Consider the following 11,174-nt stretch of genomic DNA (forward strand, 5'->3'; position numbering starts at 1 on the left):
AATATTAGATGTCCATGACATTTGGGCTCTCAGGCAGCACTGCATTAAATACAGGCATGACTCTGTCATGGGCTCAAGAAGAGACACCATCGTCTTTGAGCGCAGTTCACTGTGCCATCCACAATGCAGCTTAGAGCTAAATCATGCAAAGGAGGAGACATATGCGAACATGATCTAGAAACACTGCCATCTTCTCTGGGCCAAAGCTCATTGAAAATAAACTGAGGCAAAGTGGAAAACTGATCTGTGGTTACACAAATCTTATTTTTAAATTCTTTTTGAGGATGCTACATCCTCAAGACCAAAGAGGAGAGGAACCATCTGGCTTGTTATCAGGCCTCAGTTCAACAGCCTGGATCTCTGATGGTATGGGGTTGCATTAGTGTGCACGGAAATGGCTGAATTCTAAAAGGTATACGTGGCTTTTAGAACAATATATGCTTCCATGCAGATGACATCTTTTTTCCAGGGAAGGCATCGCATATTTCAACAAGCTGCAATAGATGCATACAGCATCTGTTACAACAGCATGATTTACTAGGAGAGGCTGGGTGCTTTCACAAACACATTTGGCACATAATGAAACAAAAAATATGACAAAGAAGACACATGACTGCTGAGAAGCTAAAATTATATACAAGATAGGACTTGGACATTGCAGTTTAACCATTTGTTCTCTGCCTTCTGTTGTGAATAAATTTAGTTTAACATTTCCAAACTTTTTGTTTTTTTTATTTTAATCTTAAACTCTGTCCCTTTTTTGGAATAGGGTTCATAGTTCTAGCATACAATTTGATCTGTGTTAAGTCTTACACAGGTAAAATCATTTTACGGTCAGTACCTCTGCTCTTCTGCATAGCTGCCTGTTTTTTCAAACTCTCCACCCCCAGCATCCACCTGTAGGCTACAGGGAGAAAAATATCACTTGTCAATTTATAAAAGCAGCAGGATGAACTCAAGCTAGATGCAAAGTAACTATACTCTGATGCTATAATAAATAATTACAAATGCAAAATCTCTTACTGAACTGAATTTGACACATTCATTACGGCCTAAACCTGAATGTGAGAAGTAATGTCATAATGTTTGTAGTCATGAAGCAGGTTTCGCTTGCTGAAAATACTGTCAAAGATTTCATAAACGTGAAACCAAATTCAGTATATAAAGGTTAAAAAGTGAAAAACTGTCTATTGTTGTTAAATCAAAAATGTTCGTAAAAAATTTTTCATGCTCTGTGGTTCAGCACCAAAAACACACAAAAATGCAATGACTTTCTGATGACAACTTTTAATCAAAAAACACTGTGACCAATTCAGGGTATGATTTACAGAATTTCCATCAATATACAGATTTTAATATTCTTTTTAGTCACTCGTTTTGTTAAATCACTACCTTTGACATTATCAAAAATAGTCATACGTTTTATCATTCCTTTGCATATTTTGATGTCTTGCAAACATGTATCAACATTCAGAAAAGTATTTTCATTTATATATTATTGCTTCAATATCAATATGTGTAACTCATCTATTAATAAATGTCACACTCGTCTGTACTTATCGAGTGTCTCAATAAAACATGTAGCGATAAACTGAAGTTATAATCGTCTCAAATCAAATTCATTTTAAAGTATTTTATGCCTCAAAAATTACACAACAGTCAAAAAGCTGAAAATATTATTTCACAAGAAAAAAAAAAAAAAGCACTTTTACATTTGCTATACAAACATCTGTCAGTCCTTCATTCAGTTTTCAAAAAATTCTCTCCCCGTTTTCTCACTGCGTCGATGTTCTTGTTTACTGTTCTGTCAACGTTTCTTGCAGCGTCTTCTGTCTTCTCTGTTGTGCTTCTCTTGCTGAGTTTTCGCCTGCCCACCTCTGTTACTGCAGATCCAGCAGCTGCCCCAACAGCTCCGCCAATCACACCGCCCAAAAGCACACCGAGCACCAGACCCAGCAGTGCCCCGCCAATGACTACTTTGGGCACCTGTTTAGCTGTATTTCCAATTTTCTCCCACACTGAACTCTCAGCCACCATTTTGGCCCCTGCCTTGGCTCCAGAGCCTACTTTTCCCCACACGGGACTCTGTGCCAAATTCTTTGCCCCAGCTCCAATTCCAGCCCCGACACGCATGGAACTCTCTGCCATGACTTTGGCCCCTGAACCCACTTTTTCCCACATTGGACTTGCAGCCGCTGCTTTTGCTCCAGATCCCACCCACGCAGAACCATCTACCACTACCTTGGGAACTTTATTTCCTACTGCTTTGGAGAGATTTCCTGCAGTAACTCCTACCTTCTCCCACACAGAACTATCAACCACCATCTTTTGGACACTTTGTGCACTAGTGCCAACTTTTTCCCACATTCCACTATCTTTCATCCTCTGTGCTCCCTCTCCAACCCACACAGAGCTATCTGCCAACAGCTTGGGTAAATTCTTTGCACCCGTGCTCATCTTCTCCATTATGGAACTAAGTAGTGAAGGGGATATGGTCGAAAGTGTAATTGGAGGAAGACTCTCAATATTTGTAGTACTTACACTCATCTCGGCCTCATCCCTTGTTTTCTCAATATCATCTTCCGTCACTTCCTCGTCTACTTCAGAAACAGACTGCATGTAAGGATAAAGCTTTCGCCTTTCAGAGCTGAGTGGGCCAACATCCTCTACTCTTGCTAGGTTTTCGCCTCGTTTCTCTCTTGCCATCTCTTGCTGTTTCTGCCTCACTCTGTTCTCGGCCTCCTGAAAAGCAGGACAAGAATAATACTGCCCCCCGGCCTCCTTCACTGTCTGCTCCACCTTTTCTAGCAGGTCGGCAACATTGCTCTTCTCTCCCCCACCTCTTTCTGTCTCCAAAACATGAAATCTGTCCCCACATTTCTCCACAATCTTTAACAAATCTCCTCGCTGACCAGCAATGTATGCCTCAATGTTCTTATTTTTGGCCTTCCCACTTGCCCTGAGACGATCAGCATAAGTAAAGAGGACCAAAGTGTGTCTCCAGACTGCTTCAGGCCCAAAAACAGCCTCTAGTGACGCAAGAGCCTGCAGCTCGGTCTTTGCAGGCTGGTCTAAGGGAACACAAAAGAGGAAGACATGCGGGCCGGGACTGGACAGAGCCACACAGGAGGAGATCTGAGCTCGCACCTCATCTGGAGTGCGCTCTGAATTGAACCAGTCTGGAGTATCCACCACTGCCACCTGCAGGTGACAGAGAAAATGCATGCAAAAATGTAAAGAGCTATTATCAAAAGCAACAAAACAAGAAGAGAGTATGAAACACTTTATTCTTTGAGATATTGTAATGGGTGTATGTTGAGATAAATAGAAAAAAAAGACATCTTAGTAACTTAAAAAACAAAACACTAACCCTTCTTCCTTTAACCAATGCCTTCTTTTTCTCACACCATTGTGTGATTGCTATGAGGCTGTCTGGACGTGACTCAAAGGCTTCCTGCCCCAGTATTTCATTGCCAGCTGCACTCTTCCCTGATCCAGATCTTCCAAGCAACACCAGACGAAGCTCCGGAGAAGATGAGGATGAGGACAATGAGGGGGAAGAAGGGATTGAGCTGGATGAGGAGATCAAGGAAGGAGAGGCAGCAAAAGTTGGTGAGGAGGGGAAGGAAGAGGAGAAGACTGGCGAAAGAGGAGTAGTGGTAGGCGAAACCTCGGGTGATCTCTCTTCAAAGCTGTTAATTCTGTGGTGAACTGAAACCATCAGGTAAAAATCAGAGTCAGTGACGTATTAAGAAGTGAAGTGCTGATAGTGACATATGAGAGAGTGAAGTCCTTTGACTTACAAGTAGAGATCACTTTTTGAGTTGATTTATCCTCTGACATTTGGGAGAGTATAGCTCCATCTAGTGGGGAAAAGGCAAGTTTTGCTCACTTTTGTCTTTTTTTTTTTAACTCTTCTAAAAGAATGAATCAGGGTACAATAATGGAGGACAGCACACGATTAGTGGCATTTACCTCGATTCAGTTTGAAACTGGGTATCCTTTTTAACTCCCCGGTATCACAGAGCTCGGAGGATGGCTGTCGCTCTAGAGCTGGAGTTGAATAAAGGCTACTGGAGACCTGGCTCACCTTAACTCCTTCCACCATTTCCTCCATTTCTTCTCTTCTCCTCCTTGATTCTGTTGATATGGCACTGACATACTCATTGGACACCTGGCTCACCTTAACTCCTTCCACCATTCCCTCCTTTTCTTCCTGTCTCCTCCTTCTCTCTCTTGAAATGGCATTGAAGTACTCTTCCTCTTGACTTTCTGTGTTTGGGGTATAAGATGATGTGTGGGTCTTTTTCTTCTCTTCCTTTTGAGCCCTGAAACTTTCCATAAGTTGCTCCTTTTTTTCTTTCACCCGTTTTTCCAGCTCTCTATCCTGGACTGTTTTCATGTAGTATAACCCGTTTTTCCGCGCCATATTGTCCACCTGTAGATAAATAAACAAACAATAGTAACTTATTGCAGGAACTTTAACTCTGTTTTGTGAGTCACAGTTAGAAAACAATCACAATCGTCGCTAATATTCAAACCAGTCCAGACTACAACAGGGTGTGATGTGAAACTAGGCGTTCCTGGAAAAACAGCATGCATGCATACTTGCTCAGTAGTCTTAAAGAAACCATTAAAACAAAAAGCTCCAACCTATAGAGTATTTAAAAAATTCAATGCACTTAAGCAATGAGGAAGTCTCATCCAAATGATAAAATGTGTGAGGGCACGAACGCTCACACTTTTACTGAATCAGACAAACCCTTTGAGGAATGTTGCTTTTTGATAACTGTTTTTCACTCCTACTTCATACCTTTTCCAGCAGCTCACGGACCTGGTCCCTGTCCTGTCGCTGACGATTATTGATGACATGGTACCGTCCTCCGCAACCCTCAATTACCTGCCTCAGGCCTGGGTGCTCTTTCTGCAGGTACTCCTGTGAGAAAACAATGCAGCTTGTGTGAATTTATACCTGCAATGATTAGCATCACTCCTATATGTTGTACTCCAAGAATAAGATAACCACCTAAAATATTACTGACAGCATATTTACAAAACCCAACACGAGACAACATTTATTCATAAACAGTGTTGGGACTAACGCGTTATTAAGTAACGCGTTACAGTAACTACGTTATTATTGTGGTAACAAGCACGGTAACTAGTTATTATGCCAAAATCAGGAACGCGTTAGTCGTTACTGGGATTTAGATAGGGTCGTTACTCGTTACTTCGTGTGGTGGCTATCGCGGAGCTTCCACAGATTCAGTAACATTAGCAAGTGGTGGAGGCCAGCAGGTGGATGAAGGAAAGGGAGCAAAGGAAGAGACCCGAGGCGGCCGCCGGTCTGTCAAGTGTGAACTGAACTTCAGGTAAGAAGTTATGACCTGCAGTCTCTCTGGGTCAGATATGAAACCAAGTTTAGGTGGAGTTTATTTTCGTTATTCTGACTTTTTCCGTACTGCGTGCTAGCTAGCATGACGGAGTTTCTATACAGCTGGGTGGTGCTATGGTTAACTGATGTTGAACTTTATTTTGTTCATAAGTTATTAGAGTTGCCAACCGTCCCGTCTGGTATTCAGAGAAAATATTACGCGTTTCTTATTGAGGTGAAAAGGAACAGTTTGTCCCGTAATTCAGCTACAATGGAAAAAGACACAAAGCTGGAGTTATTCTGTGTCTTTGCTGCACAGCTGCCTCTTCTTCTCTCATTCTCCCCCCTCCCTCTCCCGTTTCTACTTCAATCATGAAACTGATCAATGATCAGCTGATCGGCTCTCTTGTTTGTTTATCGCTCACTTTGCGCCGAAAAGAGGAAACCAGCGGATGTCGCGCTAAACAACAGCAGCACGTTTAAGCTTGATCAGCTGTTGTTAGAATTTATTTAATATTAATTTCTAGTATCAGCTGATGTTTGCTGGAGCCACAGCTGAAAAAGCTGCTGGTCATGATATGGTTTGGTTATCTGGTGAGAGGGAAACATGAAGATGAAACCAGGAGATGTCCTTACTGAATCATCAGAGCTGAAGTGATGGAGAAACAGGTTTACCTTTTAGGTGACATGAATGAGTTGAAGGGAAGTTATGAACTGTTTCTGAGAGACAAATAACACCAGGATCCTTTTTTAGGTAGCTGACAGCTGGTAACTGTGCAGGGGCGGGTCTAGCAAAGTTTGCCAGGGGGCAGGTAGGGCATTAACAGGGAGAGGGGGGCACAAAGAAATACTTTTCTTTCTTATTCTCATTTAAAATGTCTAGCTTTTAAAAAATAATTATCTGAATCTTACAACAAACGATTGATAGATTGATGCATATATACCATCAGAACAGTGTACATCACTGTCACAACAGTGTTTATTTTCATTCAAAGGCTTTATGATTTTTCCTATAATGGTGGGCCGGTCTCTAGTCAAAATGCCCGGGACAATTTTCTGTCCCAGTCCAGCCTGTATGCAGCTCATCTGCAGTCTGGTGTTACCTACATCTTCCTATTCAGAAGGCAGAATTTCCTGAGTTCTGAGTACAATCGAAAGCACCACGACTGCAGTTTTTGTGTTGGATGTAAAAGGCGCACATGACGCTGTGACGTAGGCTAGAATCATGGCAGCAGTCAATGACGGTCCAGGCGTGGGATTTCTCTCGTGGAAATATGCACATTATCTTTTCCTTTCTATTGGTAGGTGGCACAGTGCACTTGTGGCAAGTAAGCAAGCTAGAAGACTGGCAAAGTTATGGAAGAAACACATTAACAAGAGAATTCTGAGTAAAACCAAAGTTACTTTCCCTAGTAACTAGTTACTTTGAAAGTAACGAGTAACTTGAAGTAACTGAGTTACTTTTGAGAGCAGTAACTAGTAATGTAACTAAGTTACTATTTTAAAGTAACTTACCCAACACTGTTTATAAATAAGGGGCCAGGTCGTAAGTTAATAGGTGAAACTATGCTGTTTTATAGTGGTACTAAGTGACTTTCCTGCTTTATAAAGATCAGCTTAAAGAGAGGGTAGGTGAACACCTCTCATACCTCCACTGTTTTTCCCATCAAGTAGTCCCCACAGGTCAGCATGACCATGGTGTGGTCCAGCACCTCCTGTCCAAACAATTCCTCCAACTCTGCAGGCACACGTGTCTCCACCTGCGTGGGGAAAAGGCAAAGGGAAAAATGGATCTAAACTGGTTACTGCTTGTTATGGAGATGTTTCAGAACATCTTAAACTTGTATATTTGGAACACATTTTTTTTCCACTGTAGTTTGATAGATAGACATTTTTTTATTGAGTACACATTACAGACTGCAACTTCAACAAAGTTGAGCAACAGATGACATCACTAACGGGCAAGCCAAGACTAACCTCTGTGAATTGGTTAACAGGCACCAGCAGCAAAATAGCATGTGGGCCTGGTGGTACCAGAGTCATTGCTCGCTGTGTCTCCTTTTTGACACTGTCCTCCATCTTGCCACCACTCCAGTACCATCTCGGTGCCTCCACCAGGGTCACATTCCTGCCTTCAATGAAGCCCTGCCGTAGCTGGCAGCTCCTGGAGGCACCGGGAGAAATGGGGGAAAGCTGGGCCAGGATAGTGTCCGCTAATGCTGTCTTTCCACATCCGATATTCCCCAAAAGAAGCAATCTCAGGTCTGAGGACGAGGATCCATAGTAGCTTTCTCTGTAGTGTTCACCCATCCCTGACATGAATAAAGGAAACAGGAAGGAGTCCAAAAAAACAAAAGAGAGAGAAATTGAGGACAGTATATCACCTGTGTTATTTGTAGGAAGCTACACCAACCAACCAAAATAAAAGCTGTCTTTTAATACTAGGTTTTATTGTTAGGTTTTGCCTAGACAAACTCACACATAACTTTACATGCAAATAAACCTGGAAAACAGACAACTGGATCAGCTGAGCAGGTTCAGCTAGGCAGATTTTATCAGTCAACTTACTATTTTAAGCATCAAGTAATCATACAATCTTAACAGAAACGGATAAAATGCCATCTTAAACTTAACTTGAAATCTTTCTCCTCTATTCCCACACGAGTCTCTCTGCACACAGGATACCTACAGTTCCTTGTTGTGCATGAATGAACAAAAACTAAAGTAATTCACTGGTAGTTTCACTGGAAATGATTGTGGGTCACATCAATTTCATCTCAGTGTTTGATACCACACCTTGCGATTCCTGTCAAACAACATTCTGCCTGGACTCATATATGCAAAAAGGTACAAACCAAATCCATACTGAACAAACAGCAATGAGAGTTGATGAAGCATTTCAAATAGTGCTGTACTTCATAAGTATACTTGCTTTGGCACAAATTCTAAATTAGGTGTGAATCTATTGCTGAAACTGTAATAAATAGTTTGAGTTTCTGGATGTAGTTTGAGCTAACCTAACAACTTATTTCCTCAAATATGACACATTATATATCAACAATGTAGTAATTTCAATGTAATTTCAGTAATTAAAGTAATACAACTAAGAAACGTAACATGATTGCAATTAATCAACAAGTGCATAACATTAACTAATTTAACAATTAATTCTCTTACACCAAGACAATCTTACAACAACAATTTAAGCAACAAGACGAATACTTACTCAAGAGTTTAAGGTCTACAAAGTTGCGTTCATGTGTTGTCTTGTGTCAATACTGAGTTTTTTTTGGTTGGCACTGGGTTATATTTCTCACGCAGACAACTTCAGTACATGCTAGTTCCCAGTCGACTGGCAAAAGCCGTCTGCTCAGATGAGGTGTCTCGCCTGAGCCACTCCCAAATTTAAACACATTCATACATGAGTGCACTCGTAAATATATTTTTTGATACAACAGGTTTCTCAGTTTGTAGGTTGCTAAGCATTCCAACCTGGGGTGGAGGCAGTATAACCAGCTGCCACTGGGAATCGTTCCAAGATAGTTTTAACTACCACACCTATGATATGTCAAAACTCATAGAGATCTGTTAAAGGAGGTGTCCTTCATGGTTTGCAGTTGCTAAGGATATTACCTGGTCAACCAGGTCTGTAAATATGTTGCTGTCATAACCAGAAAGAAATGAAAGCATGAAGGCTTGTCACAGACAAACAAAGTTACAATGTAAAGACGGAATAAATGCAAGAGGAACATTATTCTGCTTCTTTTGTGTGTTACACGAATGGAAAATTTAAAATAAAATAATAAAATAACTTTTCTTCCTACGGAATCATGAAGCATAAAACTTCAAGTCTTCATGGCCTTCCATATGAGTAAGAGCTGTTAAGTTTCATTTCAACATCAAAGTAATTACAAACAGACCTCTTGATTAATGTCACTAACACTTAGTCATTAAGGATTCAAATGTTAACCTGTTTTCAGTAATTTGCAAAACAAGAAAATTGCTCTTTCAGCATATATTCATGGCTGTGATTAAAGTAGCTGGGTAATATTTACAGATTTGCACACATCCCCACAGCTTCATCCTCAAATATTTTCTTGTATTCCCACTTGCTAGTACTTGGCTAGGCCCCCTTGCCTTGGTTCTGCATGGCAAAGAGTCAACAAGTTGCTGGAAATATTTCTCATAGTTTCTGGTCGATATTGATATGATCGCATTGTACAGCTGCTGCAGATTTGTTGGCTGCACATCCAGGATGTGACTACTGAATTGACTACTGACCTGGTGACTGTGGATGACATCCGAGTACAATGAATTCATTGTCATGTTCAAGAAACCAGCTTTTTCTCATCTCATCAAGAACATTTTGTAAGAATATTTAAGTTGACTATACATACCCATTCTGTACAAACAAAACACAAGATGGTATTCATGTACATTTATTATTGAGTTACCAGGCAAATGTAAATATGTGATGCCTGATCTCTACTGTGGATTACCCACTACTTCTAATGTTTTCCAAGTACACAAGACATCTCTATCACTATTCAATTAATTTAAAAAGCAGAGTGTTCAAAAATCTTATCTAATCAAATAGTTAATGCAAGGCATTTAATTTGCATTTTAAACATAATTAACATATGTAGTTAACAAAAAAAAATGTCCTTCTGAAAAAAGTTCACTTCAAAGTTCAAAGTGCAGGCAAATTCTCATAACACAAAACTCTTACTTTTCAAGTATCAACTACCAGAAAAATGTTTTTCAGGTTATCATTGCTGTGTAGAGCCAGTAGGGGTCTCCTTTTACTCACAGGCCAGGCATCACATACGCAATGTTATCCAAGGTGGAGGCCTTTAAACAAACAAGAAAAGCATTCACAAAGGAAAGAAAATCAATGAAAGAGGAAGCAAAAATGCTGATTGCAACGATATAATAATAAAGTGCATTTAGGAGCACATGTCCAAATAAAACAATAAAATTACCGCAAACTTGTTTAGTTTTGTTGAGTCTATGGAATGGGTTACGATGTTTACACTGTAGCTTCAGTTGTTTGTAAACATTTGCGTTTTATTCCTTGGTATTATTTTTAACCTTTTGAAATGAGTTTTTCCCTTTTTTGATTAAATCTCTCCTGGATAAATATTTCTCTTTGGCTTAAATGGCATTTGTTAGGTGCAAATTCAAGATGTTTAGAATAGGTATTATAGTACAAACAGTGCATTTTGACAGCAGATTTGATTAGTGGAACAACAAATAAATCAATGCTGAACAATAAACACTGACAAGGATAAGTACCGCTACAGTTATTGGACTTTGTCAATACCACAAGTTTCATTCATAACAGCGGCATTGTGTCAACAAAGTAAAGCATAAATCTGCAGGCGTTTTTCCTTTAACAAACAATATACTGGAAGTTCACTACAATAATTTCACCAAGGTGAAAGCATGTACACATAACAACATGTAAAGGATATGATGTGTATGCACTATAAATAGGCAGCAATGCTTACCAGTGTGTGTTGGGTGCAGCTCCTCAGCTCTGGTATGTGCATAGTGAGGCCGGTAAGTGGAGCCATAGCACACAATAGAGAGTCCAAGAGTAGAGACAAACTACTCGACATACACACCATTTTCTGCAGAGATGCACAGAGAGCCCTGTATCACCCTATAGTGCAATGAATAAGTTGCATGCTTTCCAGTAGTCTTGATAAAACAGTGTAATGAGCAAACTTTTAATACTACATGACCACCCCCCAAACACACACACACACACACACACACACACACACACACACACACA

At 40.3% G+C, this 11,174-nt stretch overlaps 2 protein-coding genes across 2 annotated transcripts in view; both read right to left on the bottom strand.

Annotated features, from left to right (window-relative positions):
* Nucleotides 1–385: 385 nt before the first annotated feature.
* On the bottom strand, nucleotides 386–8,758 carry LOC102301565. Its single transcript, XM_005936401.3, has 8 exons — nucleotides 8,601–8,758; nucleotides 7,352–7,686; nucleotides 7,024–7,134; nucleotides 4,814–4,936; nucleotides 3,976–4,438; nucleotides 3,804–3,863; nucleotides 3,371–3,711; nucleotides 386–3,201 (listed from the first exon to the last, which is right to left on the bottom strand). The coding sequence occupies exons 2-8, from the start codon at nucleotides 7,682–7,684 to the stop codon at nucleotides 1,741–1,743; spliced, it is 2,892 nt and encodes a 963-aa protein (XP_005936463.1). The 5' UTR covers nucleotides 7,685–7,686; nucleotides 8,601–8,758; the 3' UTR covers nucleotides 386–1,740.
* A 558-nt stretch (nucleotides 8,759–9,316) lies between these two features.
* LOC102302067 overlaps nucleotides 9,317–11,174 on the bottom strand; it is a 6,751-nt gene continuing 4,893 nt past the window's right edge. The window contains exons 7-8 of the mRNA XM_014338129.2: nucleotides 10,885–11,007; nucleotides 9,317–10,225 (exon numbers count right to left, since the gene is read on the bottom strand). Of these exons, the coding sequence (XP_014193615.1) occupies nucleotides 10,181–10,225; nucleotides 10,885–11,007 (168 nt within the window). The 3' untranslated portion in view covers nucleotides 9,317–10,180. The remainder of the gene's footprint in view (nucleotides 10,226–10,884; nucleotides 11,008–11,174) is intronic.

This window comes from Haplochromis burtoni, unplaced genomic scaffold, assembly GCF_018398535.1.
Source record: "Haplochromis burtoni strain Fernald_Lab_line unplaced genomic scaffold, NCSU_Asbu1 Contig_212, whole genome shotgun sequence".
Lineage (NCBI taxonomy): Eukaryota > Metazoa > Chordata > Actinopteri > Cichliformes > Cichlidae > Haplochromis > Haplochromis burtoni.